The sequence below is a fragment of the Lolium rigidum genome, chromosome 3 (assembly GCF_022539505.1).
Source record: "Lolium rigidum isolate FL_2022 chromosome 3, APGP_CSIRO_Lrig_0.1, whole genome shotgun sequence".
Classification (NCBI taxonomy): Eukaryota; Viridiplantae; Streptophyta; class Magnoliopsida; order Poales; family Poaceae; genus Lolium; species Lolium rigidum.
In genome coordinates, this window is record NC_061510.1 from 216,522,623 (window position 1) to 216,541,049 (window position 18,427).

At 42.4% G+C, this 18,427-nt stretch overlaps 2 protein-coding genes across 2 annotated transcripts; both read right to left on the reverse strand.

Moving 5' to 3' along the window:
• Window positions 1–12,390: 12,390 nt before the first annotated feature.
• LOC124698975 (glutaredoxin-C10-like) lies at window positions 12,391–13,082 on the reverse strand. Its single transcript, XM_047231352.1, has one exon. It carries the CDS (start codon window positions 12,984–12,986, stop codon window positions 12,672–12,674), a length of 315 nt encoding a protein of 104 aa, XP_047087308.1. The 5' UTR covers window positions 12,987–13,082; the 3' UTR covers window positions 12,391–12,671.
• A 1,359-nt stretch (window positions 13,083–14,441) lies between these two features.
• LOC124702999 (lipase-like) lies at window positions 14,442–17,656 on the reverse strand. The gene is made up of 10 exons (XM_047235193.1): window positions 17,524–17,656; window positions 16,692–16,771; window positions 16,445–16,510; window positions 16,302–16,349; window positions 16,151–16,218; window positions 15,877–15,949; window positions 15,618–15,779; window positions 15,143–15,337; window positions 14,961–15,049; window positions 14,442–14,883 (listed from the first exon to the last, which is right to left on the reverse strand). Exons 1-10 carry the CDS (start codon window positions 17,639–17,641, stop codon window positions 14,694–14,696), a joined length of 1,089 nt encoding a protein of 362 aa, XP_047091149.1. The 5' UTR covers window positions 17,642–17,656; the 3' UTR covers window positions 14,442–14,693.
• Window positions 17,657–18,427: the final 771 nt, after the last annotated feature.

Sequence of the window (18,427 nt, forward strand, 5' to 3'; positions counted from 1 at the left end):
GGCTAAAACACTTTGTAGTCATGGGATCCATGATCGTCGTGGCCGCTTCCGGAACCATTTCCGATGCTGCGCTACTCTGATCATTATGCTCAGGTTCATAAACCTTATCAAGTTCTATTTTCCTCCCACTCACTAGAAAACAATTTCTTGGAAATAAGAAACATTGACAAACACTTTTGTCTTTGTCTCCATAGTGAAAAGAATTCCCGATCAAAACTCTGGGATAACCAACAAAGACATTCATCCGATTTTGGTTGTAAACTTATTTACATATGCTATGCATACCAAAATTTAAAAAAGGACTATTAAGGTTCATACCCATGCCACAACTCGTATGGTGTCATTTCAACGGATCACGATGATGCTCTATTTAGTGTAAAAGCGGTAGTCTCTAAAGCATAATCCAAAAAAATATAATGGCGTCATTTTATTTTATTTCATCATTAACCCAACAAGGTTTGGATACATCTCTCGGATACTATATCATCACTATGATACTCCAAGAAATGTGAGTTGTAGAACAATTTCATAACTCTCTTAGATGTTTGCTAAAACTCGTAATTCAAATATTTCCACCATGATCCAATAATAGATATTTGACTCTATTACGATGATTTCCACTTCATGCTGAAATTTATTTGAATCTATACAAATGTTTCAAACTTCTTCCTTATCGAATATATCCATATATATATACTCAATTCATTGTTGGAAGTTCTCATGAAGTAGAAGAATCTCCCGCACACAACTATGCCCAGTGAACCACATACATCATCATGTATGTTTCCACTAAGTTAGTTGCCCGTTCAACTCTTGGCCTATGAATGGTATTTTAGTCATTCTTTTTTTTAGAAAAGATTTGCAAGCGCCAAACGATTCAAAAATCAAACGACTCCAAAAATCCATTTGCATGGAGTTCCTTCATGCGTTCCTCTCTAACATGACCTAAATGGCGGTTCCACAAATAAGTGGAATTTAAATCATTTGCCTTATGGCATTTTAGCGTCAGTGTTATGTATGTGTATTTCACCATTAAGATTTATAATAACTTATCCATCGTACATGGAGTAATGTCATAATTTGAACAACTCATTGTTTTTATTTGACCAGAGCAAAATAACAATTATTAAGTTCTTTATTATAAATTCTAAGGGCTAGGTAGAATGCCAACGACAAACATAATAACACTTTATTATGTTCCAGACGTGCATTATTACCATATTCCTTATCAGTCACTTAGGCCATCATATTCTTGTATTGCGTTATATTGTATGACATCTCGTACCAACCAATCTGGTACAAATACCCAAGAATTTCATTATGTGACCAAACAAGGAATAAATCCATAACATGTATATCATTTATATACACCTGAGCTAGACTTTCTAGTCTTTTCTTTCTTTCTGCCAAAATATCTTTTGTAGTTTCTCTTTTAGCTTTCCTCATTCTCAGAAAAACACTTCAACATCAATAACTTCTAGGTTTGTTGGTCAAATACCAATAACCTTGAGGTTCTTTCTTTGAAGTTTGATCATCATATGACAAGTGTTCCAGATTTCACTATTAGTAATTTTTTAATATGATGAACAATTTCACTCATAATTTTATCCATCATATCATGACGACTTTCTGAGACCATGTCTGTACATGCTAGGCTCGTAAAGTTTAACCTCAATATTCGTATGTGCAACTCTGGCTTGCACCCGTTGTATGCACACGTAGAATCTATAACACCCGATCATCGCGAGATGCTTCGAAACGACGAGTCGTAGCATAGAAAACAAAAAATTTCCTACCGCAAGAACGAAAACTCAAGCCAAGATCTAATCTAGAAGACGGTAGCAACGAGGGGATTAACCCTTGAAGATTTCCAAAGCCTACGAGATTAGATCTCGTTGTTGCAGAAGATGATCACTTGCCGCTTTCAAAAGCGCGTAGAAGATCTTGACGGTGCCACAATCGGGCAGCACCTCCGTACTCGGTCACACGTACGGTGTTGATGAAGACAACGTCCTCCTCCCCGTTCCAGCGGGCAGCGGAAGTAGTAGATCCTCCTCGGAATCCCGGCAGCACGACGACGTGGTGACGGTGGTGGTGGAGAACTCCGGCAGGGCTTCGCATATGCGCTGCGGGAGTATTATGTGGAGGAGGAGAGGCTAGGGTTTGGGGAGAGGCTAGGGTTTGGGCGCCGGCCACTTGGGGGCTGCGGCCAAGAGGGCTTGGTGTGGCCGGCCTCTCCCCTATGCTCCTCATTATATAGGTGGAAGCCCCCAAGAGTTGTAGTCCAAGTCTTCGAATAAGACCCCAACAACAAAACTTGCCATAGGTGGGAAACCTACTCAAGGGGGAAGTCCTACTCAAGGTGGGACTCCCACCTTTCCTTGAGGGGGGGTGGCCGGCCACCTTTAGGTGGAGTCCACCTGGGACTCCTCCCCTTAGGGTTGGCCGACCATGCTTGTGGAGTCCCTCCGGGACTCCGCCTTCCATAGTGATTTCTTCCGGACTTTTCTAAAATCTTCTACAACCTTCCATAAATGCACCGGATCATTTTCAAACTTGTAAAATGACTTCCTAAATATGAATCTTATTCTCCGGACCATTCCGGAACTCCTCGTGATGTCCTGGATCCCATCCGAGATTCCGAACAAGACTTCGAACTCCATTCCATATTCCATATCTACTTAAACGACATCAAACCTTAAGTGTGTCACCCTACGGTTCGCGAACTATGCAGACATGGTTGAGACTTCTCTCAGACCAATAACCAATAGCGGGATCTGGAGATCCATAATGGCTCCCACATATTCAACGATGACTTAGTGATCGATTGAACCAACTACATACGATACTGATTCCCTTTTTCACGCGATATTTTACTTGTCCGAGGTTTGATCATCGGTATCTCTATACCTTGTTCAACCTCGTCTCCTGACAAATACTCTTTACTCGTACCGTGGTATGTGGTCTCTTATGAACCATTCATATGCTTGCAAGCTAATTTAGACGACATTCCACCGAGAGGGCCCAAAGTATATCTATCCGTCATCAGGATGGACAAATCCCACTTTTGATCCATATGCCTAAACTCATACTTTCCGAATACCTAATCCCACCTTTATAACCACCCATTTACGCAGTGGCGTTTGATGTAATCAAAGTACCCTTCCGGCATAAGTGATTTATATGATCTCATGGTCGAAAGGACTAGGTAACTATGTATCGAAAGCTTATAGCAAATGAACTTAATGACGTGATCTTATGCTACGCTTAATTGGATGTGTCCATTACATCATTCACATAATGACATAACCTTGTTATTAATAACATCCAATGTTCATGATCATGAAACTATGATCATCTATTAATCAACAAGCTAGTTATACAAGAGGCTTACTAGGGACTCCTTGTTGTTTACATAACACACATGTATCAATGTTTCGGTTAATACAATTATAGCATGGTATGCAAACATTATCATAAACACAAAGATATATTATAAAAACCATTTTATTATTGCCTCTTGGGCATATCTCCAACAAGATCTCTCCCATCCAGAGACATTTTCTTTCTCCTCTCGAGCGGAGGTGCCTGCGGCGACGTTCTTGGTGCGCTTGGTCCGTGGAGGCATGGTGCCAACACATGAGCAAGAGGGAAGTGAATAGGAGCTTTGAAGCAGTGCTCGTGAATGGAGGTGAGAAGCTAGGGCAATGGCAGTGACAAGTGATTCGTGCGGTGGAGCGAAAGGGAAAATGAGATCCAAGGTTAACTTTTATAACCTGGAAGACGAAGTGTTTGCACCATTGGATATACGCGGATTAATCCTAGCTGTACATGTGGCAGCATGGTAAAATTATTTTATAGTTTTATTTTGGAAACAAAAAAGTTACTGCGCGCGTGCCGGGATTGTCGGAGAACGTGCGAGCCCCACTTGTGCGACGTGGGAGAAGAATAGGGATTTTGGACCCACAAAACAGTGGTCCATCAGTAGTCGTGTCTTCCCGAGGCGACAATACATGGTCTTCATCAGCATCAACGTCATGTTTGAAAAAAAAATCTTCGAGTTATCAAGACAATATATGGCGAAAAGTATAAAATTTGGAGCCTATGTACAACTACAAGCACCCCGCCATATGCTCGAGGGCTACTCTTATCAACAATATAGATTATACTGCTGATAAGACAAGGTAATGATAAACAATATAGAGTTGGTTAATAGCAAAGGTGAGCCTACACCCAAGTGCAAACACTCGGCTGTAGCCTTGAGGACTACTCCCATCGGGAGCGCTGGTCACGCACCCGATGAAATATGGTTGTAAAAGAAAGTAAGATGACAAAGCAATAAAGAATGGAACCGAATTTTGGTTGTATACATACATCTTTGAGTTTCATAAAACTCGTCATATGTACTCCCATGGAGATCCAAGATATTATTCTTTATAATGCATTTACTCGAAGAAATGAAGCATTTCATCAGCCGCACAAAGGCACTCGACAATATATTCTCAGAGCACATCCGTCGCGATAAAAACTTTGAATGTCATGACTCGCAAAAGGGTCATGAAGGTACGTGGCATCACACCCGAATGCGCTCTCCCACGTTATCCACATCAACAGATGTGAAGAAAAATCCTTATGGACGCATTGGGTATTCGATAAAATTGCTGGAATTCAGTTTTCGGTAAGTCCTGAAGCGGCACGTACTGAATTACACAAGTATCCCATGTTTGAGTTCAGGGACTTGAACGTGAAGTAGGTTTATGCGGGTTTGCTACAAAAGCAATTAACTGGTATCTGATCTGTCAGATGAACCAGCCTTATTTACCATTATCCCTATGCAATATAGACACTGAATAAGACCTGAGCATAACTTGAAAGTATTATCAAAGAGATGAAAGATGGAGATTTTAGCCGACTCTGCGACTCGAGTAAAATCTCGGGGGCTACTGACATAGGCATACCTAAGGAGTATGTCGCATATATACCCCTGGTTTATTGTTATAGCCAAAGTCCCATTGGAATCGAAGCTTTGGAGGGCCAGGAGATTGGAGATGTTCGGATTAGGAAAGTTCTAGTCATTATAGAAGTTTGTATTAATATCAGGAAAAGCCCAGTGCGCCCCGAAAGATAGTACTTGTACGACACGTTGTAACCCTCGGCTTCTCCTCCTATATAACGGGGATGCTGAGGTTGAAAGATGGATCGAATCATTGTAACCCTAGCCACCGTAATATTGAGTTGAGCACCTTTGTTCGGCTGAAACCTTCGAGATCTACTTGCCCTCTACTTTCTACGAAATCCTAAGTCTACAATCCGTAGGCATTGACGAGTTAATACCTCATCAAATACTCTTATATAATCTTGTATAGCTATATTGATTTTTTCGTGAGGTTGATCTCAAACCAAGACACATATCCATAAGTATATTGTATTTGTTGTATATATGTTGGCTGGCCTCCGGATCATCGGGTAGCAAGAGCCAGTGCACACCATTTTGTCGAAATATTTTATGTGTTCGCGAGACTCTTGTGCGGTCAAGACGAATACATTTTGAAGTAACCATGTTATTTCAATATTTGTTTTCCAACTAAGCCCCCGAGTATCGGGTGGCAATAGTTCTTGGTCACGATTGATTTACCCGCGAGACTTGAACGAAACCAAAGCGGGTATATTTTGTCAAATCAAGCTATATTTAATTTGCGGGTTGAGCCCCCCGAGCATTGATTGTGAAGAAAAAAAGGTAATGTTCAACACCACTATATTTAATCAAACCATGCTTATATTTTAGCAAAGAAAGCTCGCCTCATTAAAAACCTTTCAGTCTCACTCAGTACCCTGAAAGGAAAAGAGTGCGTCTGAAAACTTGCGAGCTGTTCAGGTACATTGTATGTTTACATGGTCTTGTAGGCAGAATTCTGATGGCCTTTTTCTACGCGTAGAAACGTCGTAGTTGTGCGATGTTCCACGGGTTCCCTTCGATTTTGCATGTCTTGTTATCCTTGAGGCGATAAGCTCCTCCTAGAATGACCTCTGTGACGATGTATGGTCCCACCCATGGAGATTCCAACTTTTCATGGCCATCTTGCTTGAGTCGGACTAGATCACCAACCTCAAAAGATCGGGGACGGAGTCAACGACTATGATAATTCTTCAAGTTCTGTTGGTATGCGCTTACTCGAGATAACACGGCATCTCGTGCTTCGTGGACTGCATCAACATCATCTTCTAGTGCTCTTTCCGAAGCTTCCTCGTCGTATTCTGCGACTCGTGGAGAATCATGAGTCAGTTCCACCGGAAGCACGCCTTCAGCACAGTGGACCAGAAAGATAGGTCTCTCTTGAGTTGCTACATTTGGTGTTGTTCGTAGACTCCATAACACAGAGGGTAACTCGTCAACTCAGGACTTTCCTGATGCCATTACATATGAGACCGTGTGCTTTTTCGACTTGACCAATGGTTTGTGGATGCGCCATTGATGCAAAATGTAGCTTGATACCCCGTCCTTCTCAGTAATCCTTGAATTTCTCGGGAGGTGAAGTTAGAGCCATTGTCTGTTATTATGTTGTTTGGAACACCGAATCGAAAAATGATGCCCTTGATAAAATTTATGGTTGCTGTTGAATCTGCTGTCGTTACTGGTTTCGCCTCGACCCATTTAGTGAACCTATCAACTGCCACAAGTAGGTAAACATGGCCTCCTGGCCAAGACTTGTGCAATTTTCCTACCATGTCGAGCCCCCACTGGGCGAAAGGCCATGCCAGAGGTATTGGCGGCAACTCGGCTGCTGGAGCATGTGGCTTGGACGCGAATCTTTGACAGGCTTCACGCAGTACGCACGATGTTCTTCGTGTCCTCTATGGATGAAAGCCTATAAAACCCACCCGGAATGCCTTGGCCGCAATTGTTTGGATGCTTGCGTGATGGCCGCATATTCCTTCATGTATGTCCTTGAGTATGAGTTGTTCCTCTTCGGATGTGACGTATCTTTGTAGGACTCCCGAGATACTGCGTTTATATAGCTCACCTTTGACAATTGTGAATGCTTTAGATCTCCTAATGACTCTGCGAGCCTCGACTGGGTCTTCCGGTATTTTTTGATTACGATGTACGCCAAGTATGATTGCATCCATGGAACCTGTATCACCAGCACCTCCTCTTGTTCCTCCTCCTCGTCCGAAGTCGATGATTCTAGGGCTGCTGCAGCCCCCGAGCCTTTTTTATGCTTGTCCTTCTTTTTCTTTGGCTGCTCCCGTGCTACGAGTTTCTTTGCCTTGATTGACTCTCTCTAATTTCCTCCCAAAATACTCCTGGGGGTATGGGCAGGCACTGTGACCCAGTAGTTTCCAGAATATCGGCTTCATCGTTATTGAATCTACTCACATGATTTACTTCACATCCATCGAAAGTTCCTTCGAGGTCATTGTATGCATCCCAATACGCTATCATGTTATCATTGACCGCATCGCACTTGTTCATCACCTGCTGCACTACTAACTGCGAGTCTCCGAAGATTTTCAGGTGTGTTACTCCGCATGCTTTTGCCATTCTCACACCTTGCCATTGCATCTCGCCTCGTAATCTTTGGCCCTTCGATCTTTTCCATCTAACATGGCCACATCTAGTGTTGTGAAGTCACGTTTGCACCCTTAAAGATGACGTCGGGAAATACATTGTCGGAAACAGGGACAGTGGCATGGTCTAAGGCTTCCAAATGTTCCCCTAACTGCATGCTTATGGGCTTAATAATATTTGAAATTGGATAGATTTTTCTTAGTAATGCATGGTTTGGCCTCTCTTATTGAGTACAAGTAACTGCGTGACTCTCTTACGCCAAAAGACCCCATCTGCTATTGTATAAGACCCTTCTCTGTCAACAAAAAGACCCCCTAGCGATTCCGGTGTCGTTTGAGGTATAAAAAAAAAGAGAAAAAAGAGGGACTGTTAGACCCTACCCTCCCTATTCCTCGTGCCGCCTCCTCTCGCGCTCCCCTCCCCTCATTGCCACCGTCCCCTCTAGCGCTCCTCCCGATGCTGCGTGCTCCCCTTCCTCGGCGCCCCCCATGCGGCTACGGCGGCCGCTGCTATTTCCCTCACTGCTCACTGGCAACACCGCAGGCACAGCGTCGACGGTGGCGGTGGAGATGCCCCCGGACCACCATGACACCAATGGCGACAGGGGCAAACCCTAGCGTGCAGGCGACACGTGTGGGGAGTTGAAGCGGACTAGGGCATGTGCTGGTGAAGCGGACGGCGGCCGCAGCTGGTGGACGACGGCTGCCGTCCGGCCACCGCAGTTGGTTGAGGGTTGAGGACGACGACGGCTGCCTAGCCACCATCGGCACACGCCAGCCCCGCTCTGGTCTCTGCTCAGCCAAGGCGAGCGCATCTCTTCCAGGTCATTTTTCTAAAAGCTCGTATCCCACGTTGGTGTTTGCGATTTGTCGCCATGGGATCTGGGCGGACTGGAGGTCAAGTTGGATCATGCATAGGATGTTATCTGTGTGACTGAATTTTTCCTTTTCCCTATGCAGTTGGATCTGGAGAAAGCAACGATGACTGCCTTTATGCAAAATGTAAGCTTATAGCGCCATTCTCTTCCAGGACTTGCTATACATTTGATATGTACTTTGAACTGCATATTTCTTTCCTGACAAATTCAGCCTGACAAATTCAGCATGTTATATGAAGGTACCACTTGTATCACTGACTGTTGTGGCTGAGCTTGAAAAGCTTGCACCCAAATATAGTGTTGCTTTGAGGTATGTTCATGCCCTCTTTTCCTCTCATGCATTTCATGGACGCTTGTTTAGTTTTTCGTGCATGGTTATAGAATATTGAGAGTAACTAAGACTTATGCCTGAGGACCGTTTGATCCAAGCCTAGGTGCAGGTTCCGGTAGAAGGCTGAGACCACATGAACATAGCCAAAGATCAACTTCCTGAAGCAGGCCAGACTTTCTCTGTTTGTGATATTTGAGAATTGAACTTAAGGCTTGTATGATGCATATCCCGTTTTTATATCTAGGCACTAAAGGATGCATATTTTGGGCCTGGTAACTCTTAGGTACTCATAGGACTATATGTATACTGTTGTTGCCCATATACTGGCTTCTAAGGTACCATTTTACGATGCCGATGCTTTGCTAAATTATTTAAAAAATCGCTTCTCATCAATACTGGAGTATAATCTTTTACACTAAAGAATCAACTTTGCAAGCATCTCAATCTTGTCTATTTCACCATTCACTGTTTTTACCATGTAATTCACTTTTAAGATTAATAAGTTGGTCCTTCTTTCTATATAGCAGACACCGGATTTCATCAACTTCACTACTGACTTCAGTTAGTCTGCTTTGTGTCTGCATAGGCTCTGAACATTTGTGGGCAGGCCGCTGCTAACATAGGTATTGCTGTTGGTGGTGGCTATACATTTTAAGGCTTGCATCAAAAGTTGTTGTCAGGAAAGAAATCCTTGATAATGATGAACATAAGTTATGGAAAAAGTGAACGCAATCTTCTTTCTTAAGACTTCAGTATTGGAATGCTATGTTTGGTTCAGGTGCTATTTTCTTTCATCGAAATGAATTTGTTGTCTGTGCGCAAAGGTTGGAGCTGAACTTTATGGAATTCCTTGAGTTATCCACTACAACTGGCCGCGAAAAATACTGGTGTTCATGGCAGTGTGGTTACTGAAAAGGTTAGGACTTAAATATGTTCTTAAGTGTAAATTTGTTATACAACTGCTAAGGTTTCTATTTTATTGATTGGGAACATGCTGTCATGGATGATGGACGTATATATTTGTCTACTGTATCTGAATGCTTTGGTTCCCTATTGTTGGCAACAAGCTACTGTATCTAAATAAGAAAATTAGTTTAAAATTTCGGGATCATATTTATTGTCAACATTTTTTTTTGATAAAACTACACAGCTGTTGTTAATTCTCTCCTCGCCACGAGATCAAATTATTTTTGCTGATTGGTTCCTGTCGCGGTGCTGCTTGCTTATTTTCTTTATCAGGCATTGCTTGATCAGATGATGAACGACACACTGTTGGGTGGGGCTTTTTATATTTTTAAATAACTTTGGATTGTATTTTCATGTTTTCCTGGTTATCACCTGATTTATGTATTCTTTTATCTTCCTATTCTTGAGAGAAGGATGCATGCATTTCTTAATGTTTTTTTGTAAGGATGGGGTTTATCCCTTTATTTCCTGTAAAATCTAGACATATTAAAGGAAGTGATGTTGTATACTATAATTCTTGCAAAACAGCCATATTTCTGGTTTGGTTCATACTTCAAAAATATGTGTGCAATATCTCTAAGAGTTTTTACTTTAAATAGGTAGAATGTAATCTTCTTACTCTTTTATAAGATACTTGCTTATTTATTTTTGTAGCAACCTCTCCTTGTCCTTGTCCTCCAAGCAGCCCGTCGACGGAGGAAAGGCACCAGTGCAGAGGGAATGCCTATTCTGGCAGCGATCTGCGTGGATCTGGAGGCGGTGCTGGAGATAGACGGGGGGTGATACACGAATGAGTGGACGGACACAAAATTGGTATTGCGCTGTGATAGGGCCACTACTATATGGTGAGGAGGCGCCTCAAAGATGGCGTTTCATCCCCTTCCCTGTCACTAAGAATTTGTTAACTCCTAAAATGCTTTCGAAGTATTTGGCGGTATCAAATTGCACGATATTCTTTCTTCATAACTCGATGCGTGCTTATTTTATTTGTTAATTTAAATTTAACTGGATAGCACAAATAGTAATTTACTGTGATTTTAAACTTCTGAACATGTCCAACAATTATCTATATTTAAGGACTGCAATAGTGCACACTTATTTCAAATAGGATTTTTTTTCTTATTTTGTCTCTCAATCTCTGATTTTCAGTACATAAGTCTAGCTTTTAGATTTTCAGGGGTATATTTTGTTCCATGGTAAATTTATAACATGATTGTTCTTTATTGCAACATATACTGCTACTATCGCATCATTGAAAACTTATTTTTTTTACTTCTGTTAAATAATAAGCGGATTTCAATTAATATTCACAATTCTCTTCCACGCTATGGAACAATGCAGCATGCGTTTTATCACTGAGCTTCAAACTAGCGTTGATATCCATTTGCCAGCTTTGAGGAACTGCTTTGCACTGATCGTACTTGAGTGACGCAAACCATTCAATCTAGAAGAGATTGAGCTCACACGGACCAGCTAGCAAGCACACCCCGACTGGAACGCGATTGGTCTGCCACGGCACGGAGAGGAGCTGCCCCATGGGGCAGCCCAGCCACTAGTCAAGAGTTGATTCATTTGCACCCCTTCTAGCTGCATTCTTGTTGCTCTAACTGCATGGTTTCGCATCTCTTATCAACATGGGTTTAGCACAATCATCCTTGTTGCTCTAACTGCATTCTCGAGGTAGAATATTTGTGCAGCATAGAGCGGTGCAAACCAGTAGGCTAGGGCAAAGCATTAAGCCGTGGCACTGCCAAGAACAAAATACACAGATCAATGCTTCACTCGGGTGTGCATGTGAGGTACGGTGGAGAGTCAGCTATGGCTCAGGTTACTCACAACTTAGCACGAGATCGACTTAAAGTGAGTTGATATAGAGCTGGAAATTTTGTGTAAAGAACAAAGAACATGATGTCTCATCATCTCTTATATAGATAAGATGCAAACCATCTGCTAGTAACAACCAAGTAATTAGCTAATTAACACTACTAACCGCACTTATTAACTCATTTTAGTGCCCATTAAAAATTGACTGACTTAATAGCAAATTAACGAACAAATATCTGATTAATCGCAATCAAACAAAGTCAACAGAAAGTGCTTATGCATGATTTAGTATAACAATTATTCAAATTTTATCTGCTACATCCATCCCAAGTCACACAGATAATCATGCGGAAATCCATGGGTCCGCTATCTATGTGTGTGTGGTGCAATGTTTATGTGCTTCTTTTGTTTTAGAACACAACATGAGCTTCACTGAATCACTTTATAAGTTGATATCCACCTCAATTTTAAAAAAAGTTGATCTCTCCATCTCTTGGTAGCACACTTCTCTTATTATGGCAGCAATAAGATCACCGACAGGAGCATATACTTGGTTACCAGCAGCTCCGATAACTTCATAGTTTCATACACATCCGTTTTCAGGCTCCAGTAATGTCCGCTACATTTAAACGAGTTTGAGGCAGAATATAAATTCGATTTCAACTGACGATAGACAAAACAACAAACAAGGATTGCCCAAGAAAAGCGCTGGTTCGATGAAAATAACCATTAAGAGGAACATTGTCGAGAAGAAGATCATCGATAGGTTAAATTATGTAAGGGAGATGATGGACAATGTCGAACACGTTTAGATCCAAGGACTGCAAAACTTGACTGATATTCATTACCAAAAGACAGTTGCATGAGTGCGTTTAGATTAAGAAATTCTCAGTTGACTGAGACATAGCAAAACCGATTAAAGAACCCAGAACGGGGCTAAAACCGAAGTACATAACTACTAGCTTAATTTTCTTTCTTGCCATGCAGCCGGCACAGGATAATAAAAAACCTGGCCTTCTAAGGCGGTTTCCCTGTTACATGTCTTATTATTCCATACTGTCAAAAAGCTAGCATTGCATACTGAGCAAGCACGTCTTCTTTCACTAGAGCCAGAGCGCGCCGGCGTTCTTGAGCATGGGGACGAGCTCGCTGGCGAGGTGCAGCGCCATGACTCTGTTGGTGCCACCGACGAGGTTCCCGCCGATGAACACCGCTGGCACCACGGGCGGGCCTCGGCCGAGCCTCCTGGCGAGCTCTCTCTCCATCTCCCTGCCCCGCTGTTCCTTGTCAAGTTCGTACACCGCGGCGTTGACGCCGAGGTTTGTGAGGAGGGACGTCACAGAGTGGCACATGCTGCATCTGCTGGAGGTGAACACCACCACCGCCCGCTCCGACGCCAACTTCGTCACCTGATCCATCGAGTTCGTGATCGCTGGGGATCTCGGGAGGTTCTAGAGGTTTCTCTGGAGCTCTAACTCGTTGTCTATGCTTAGATGAGATGTTCCCGAAGGTGGTGGCTGTGGTTTGTTGCTACCGCCCGGGTGGCTTGCCTTTTTATAGGCTGGAAATGGTTCTGGTGATTTTGCCTTATGCGGATAATTAGCAATTGGTATCATGTACTCAACTTGTTACGATGGAATCTAGATTAGTTCCAGTGTAAAAGAACACATTTCTTAATCTATCATAGGTTCAAAGGATGGTTGGTTTTGGATAAGAAAATGTGGTACATGCGGTCCCTCTCCCATGGAACAATGGAATCTCTTTTCTCATCTCACTCGACCTCTCGCAGAAATCTTCTATATCTAAAACCAAAAGATTAGACTTGTACAGATGTTTTTGGGGATTTCTTAGGATTGGAAAAGCATTCGTCAGCTATTATGTTATAAAAGCATGAAAGTACAAACATACATGCACTTCTGAGCTTGACCATATACTTTGAATTTAAGCGAACGTTGAAAACGCCTAGCTCAAAAGCTGTGATCACTTACAATTTTCTCTTGCACTTCACATAGTGTGCATCTGTCACTGCAAAGTGCAAACCTCTGGTGCAATACGCATGCCGCTTCCTCTGGTTCTTACTGGGTCTCCTTCGTTTTGTCTGAAAGTTTCTACTCTGCGACATTCCCTGCACACGGCTTCTAACTTCAGCTATTACACTGTAAATACAGAATCTCGGAACAAGTGCAAATGGCTCTAGCATCGACACCACGACACTCTGTCACATGACAGTACGGCACGGAGATCTGATTCTACCGGCTAAGAAGGGGTGTTTTGTAGGGATCGTCACCCCTTCAGGTTCAGATTAGCATCTTCCAGCAGAGAAGCCTTCCAGTCTCATTCAGTCCGTCACACTCTCTTCTGACCTTATCCGCGATGCGGAATCTGTGCCATTTGCAACTTTGTGCCACCTCTGAAGATTTTCATCGTCAGCCTATTTTATGTCCTTATCAAGATATGCAAGCATTCGACGTGCCATGATCCACCGGCGCAACCTTGCCCAGCGTATCTTCGGCACTTTCTGTGCAAATGAGCTGGAGAACAGTAGCAGTTGATATGTTGCAATGTATCCTCACATATGGTGACCCAACCGGGCAAGCAGACGGCAATGGGGAATATTTGGCATATATCCCTATCCTCAATTTCTTGGCCTGAGGCTGAGAGTGCCGACCACATGCAGAGCTTTGCATCTGGGGATTCCAGGTTCCAGCCTGACTTTGATCAGTTCCTGGCTCCTCAGATCATCAAAGAGCAATATTCTTTTGACCTCAACTGCATATCTGATGCAAAGGCACCTGGATAGGGGAGACGATAGGGAGAGAGAAAATCTGGAAATATATCTGTCAATAGGAAGGAAGAATCACACTATGCAAGACTGTGAAAAAATAGGATGCCATTAAATACTTCCATTATTTTATCCCGTGATATTGTTTATGTACATCATTTATGGTGTGTCTACAATGTTCATGGAGCTTCATATACAATTCTCACTTGAGTAAAGGGGGCACATTCAAAAGGAGAAACCTTCCTTGTTCTCAGGAGAGCTCCTAGAGCACTCAGTGTTTCTACATTCCATAAAATATATACACAAAATAATATACTGTACAGTTTACCCTGGGCTAAAGGGTTTAGATAGATTCAACAGAATGTTGTTCTTGCGGATATCTTGATAAGATGATAGTTCCATCAACTTGAACAATGTCACTATATGCCGAATTGGATGAGCCAATCACAAATTGACAGGTTCCCCTTGAATCGGCATGTAAGCTAACACCGTAGTACTCAAGATGATCTGTAACACTCGTCCCGTAGACCGATCTATTCAAGCAAGAGCAAAGAATAAGCACAACACAAGGAGCATAAGTGTACAAGAAATGTGTGAGGCATGTAGATACCTGCTGCAGGTTGAGTCCTCGCCTGAACAATCACAAACTGTCTCATTCTTAGTAACTACGTTTCCTACCACAGTCTCGTGAAGCCAAACCTGAAGAAAGATAAATGCAGAACAAATGCTAACTTAATTCTATTTACTTTATGCATTTTGTTAATTCTTTCTGAGTAACAAACAAGTACCCACCTCTCTTGCAAAGTGATGATAAGTCCATTCACCCAGGTAAGGAAAATATGGTGGCAAGTGTGGAACAATATCATTCTCATGGGTCACACGGGTGGTTCTCGGAACCTGATCATTGAAGTATGCAGCAAACGCAGGATTTCCTACACGAGGCTGTCCAAAAGTTATGAGCTGAACTTCATGTGACCCATATTTAACCTGGAAAATGAAAGGAGAGATATCAGTTAACAATATCTAATGAACCTACATTATGAAAAAAGCATCCCTTCTTCCTTTGCTTTTGTAAAGCATAGATACCAGGATCTACACTGAAGATATAAAACAATCTACATCAAAATAGGCTTTCAGCTATTTATGACATGGTTTGAATTAAACAAAACTAATCCTGCATGTGCTTACATAACAACCCACAACAACAAAATCCTGCATGTCCAAGTACAGTAACACACAAAGATGCAGACTGCTCAATGGTGCTTACAGAGAGATCAAGGGCACAGAACGAAGCTAAAGCCCCTCCCATCGAGTGACCTACAACATTTATGGGTAGTTTTCCATATGTCTTCCATGCCCACTGAACAGATTTCAAGATTTCATGCCGCAAAGTTGTATTATAATATGCAGAATAAAATCCATGGTGGACCTGCAATATGAGACAGAAAACAGCAGGTGAACAGGAGTGATTTCAAATTCAATAATACTTCCTCAGAAAACAATTCAAAATTGACTGATTGATGTACCATTGCATTTGGCATGCCAGGATAAGTTACATCTAGCTGCTTCCAGAAGAGATCTTCAATCCAATTTGAAGCACTTCACAATCACAATTTGAGTTAGGAACGAATGGTTATGGGCAACATATTATGTATCACAGGTTATAAAGAATTAAACACTATTAATTCCATAAACTATTTTTTAGAATTAGGTAGTAGGTACAGATGAAAGATGTGCCCACATTGTATAAGTTGTGGTCAGCAGTAAGTTATATTTAACATAAGTAGCAAATTTACGTACCTGTGCTCTTGGGTACCCCTAAAAGCAATAATTACGGATCGTGGGTCAGGGGCAACTCCAACAAAAGCCTGCTCAAAAATTAATTTTCTGATATATGAGCATAATTTTCACTTAGAACTGCACGGAAGAAGATCACGAGTAGCTTAGTAACCTGTAAACATCTCTCGACATCTACAATGATCTCTATCATCTCAAAACCCTGTGTTAAAAATGAAAAAAAGAAATAAGTAATTAGGAACAGTTAGTAGAAGAAGCAAGAGCAGCCAAGTCTAGTTTTCATCTCATGCAGTGTACCATTGTGTGACCTTGACACCTTGGACAAGTCCACGTCAAAAGTGAGGTAAGGTCGGAAGTATACACCTGAAATTCATTCAGGCAAGTGAGGTCATGAACAGATTTTTTGAGAATCACATAAAAGGATGTTCCCACCACAAAACTGTTGTAGCTAGGAGACTAGAAAGTTTGGTTTAGGGAACTAATTTGAGCTGTTCTTAACAAAACAAACCATGTGCTAGCATATATGGTTCAAAGAAGAACTTACAGCAGACGCATACTCGACAAGAATATGAGAAAGAGTACTATTATAAGAATAACCACCATCAGAAATCTTCATCCTGAGATCTGCATTGTGCAAAGAAAAGCGTAAGAAGCTTTCTGTTACATTATACCGAACAATGAAGGTCTTTAAGTTAATTTGGCGCAACATCAATTAAAAGAATTGACATATCAGACATTAGTGTTCGGTGCTGTGACATCCAGCAATACTTTCCTATCTCGGCAAGGATAAAAAGGTATAGCCAACTGATTCAGTTGTCATTCATGGCTACACATCTCCAAGCTAAGAGGCTGGAACTATATCTAGTTGGCACAATGGCAAACAACACATCGCTTCCAATATTACGGTATCACTTGGCGACAAGACAATGGTAGTAGGCAAGTAAGATATGCCAAACATATAGTGCCGACGTGCGGAACATCTGAACTTGAGGATGTCATTAAGCATTTAAGCCTAACTCCAAAAGGTCCCAAAGTTACTGTCCCCAACAAAATTTCGAACAGATTGCGTGAAATCCGCTGTCCAAATAAATTCTTAACCTTCCCTTCGCCAATTGATGTCTAATTAATTTCAAATTTCGCTAAATCACTTCTATCTTCTCCCGTTGTCACATTTGGTCCCAGTCCCAGAACAGCAGGTGGAACTAACTAGCGTAATCTCTCTGGATTTTTCCTGAACCCCAACCACGAATCGGGCGGGCGCATCACCAGTTGCGCGCTGGAGCGGCGGCACCAGGTACCCGTAGCGACGAAGCGTTTCATCTACGCAAGCAAGGACCGGTGGATGAGACCGGGGGGGAAAGTCAAGAGATCGTCACCTCCTCCTTCCGCTGCCGCCCCTGCTGCTGCCTCCGTTGGAGAGAGCACGAGAAGAAGAAGACCCATGAGGGCCAGCAGAACCGCCGCCGCACTCGCCGTCCGCCTCGGCGGCGCCATCGCCGACGTCTCTTTCTTGGGACTCTCTCTGCAGCACCTAACGGAGAGGGGTGAAGAGCAAGGAAACAGGAAGGAGGGACGGGAAAGTAGGAGGAAAATTAACAGTTTTATTACGAAGGGCTGTTTCGCGAAACTGCGAAACTGTTTGACAGAGACTCGGATATGTTTGCAGTTTACACCTCGGAGTACTTGGTTACGTGAAACACATCCACAAGAAATTTTTTTCAGAAGCCAATAATAATGGATTAACGAAACACATGTGGTTAGCCACTCGCAAAAAGCAACGTCTCTTTCAAGTCTAGTCATAGTGAAAAATAACATCAAATAGTATCATGCATATATGTGCACTAGTCCTGAGTTCTAGGATTTTAGAGGATTCTATATATGCCCATCGAGGTTGGGCTTCTCAAAAGGCCTCCAACAGTAAATTTCATTTTTTATGTTCTAAGCTCTCCATCAGTATTCAACACTTTGAGGGCTACGATACATCTCCCTTAACCCATTGATTTCGAGATCAAGTGAGGAAGCAAAGATGAGGCCTGCGTGGACAACGGGGATGATGTGCCAGCCAGTCGATATGTAGTCACAACTCTAGCGAGGAACGAGAGAGACCGAGAAGTATATTTCAAATTGATTTCCACCATTGTTGAACACTTGAGAGCTCCAATACTTACCTCCACCTACACCTATTGATTTCGAATTCAAGTGAGGAAAAGAAAGACGAGACCAAGATGTAGGATACCACCAATCCAAACTGTGATTGTGTCTTCTTAGTTCCTCGTGGAG

What these genes read in the sequence shown, in the direction of transcription:
- LOC124698975 (XM_047231352.1), bottom strand. Translation starts at nt 12,986, where the DNA reads ATGGATCAGGTGACGAAGTTGGCGTCGGAGCGGGCGGTGGTGGTGTTC.
- LOC124702999 (XM_047235193.1), bottom strand. Translation starts at nt 17,641, where the DNA reads ATGGCGCCGCCGAGGCGGACGGCGAGTGCGGCGGCGGTTCTGCTGGCC. An exon ending in GGTGTCAAGGTCACACAATG is followed by an intron (nt 16,350 to 16,444) that starts GTACACTGCATG and finishes TTTTTAACACAG; the next exon opens with GGTTTTGAGATGATAGAGAT. An exon ending in GAGGACTCAACCTGCAGCAG is followed by an intron (nt 14,884 to 14,960) that starts GTATCTACATGC and finishes TTGCTTGAATAG; the next exon opens with ATCGGTCTACGGGACGAGTG.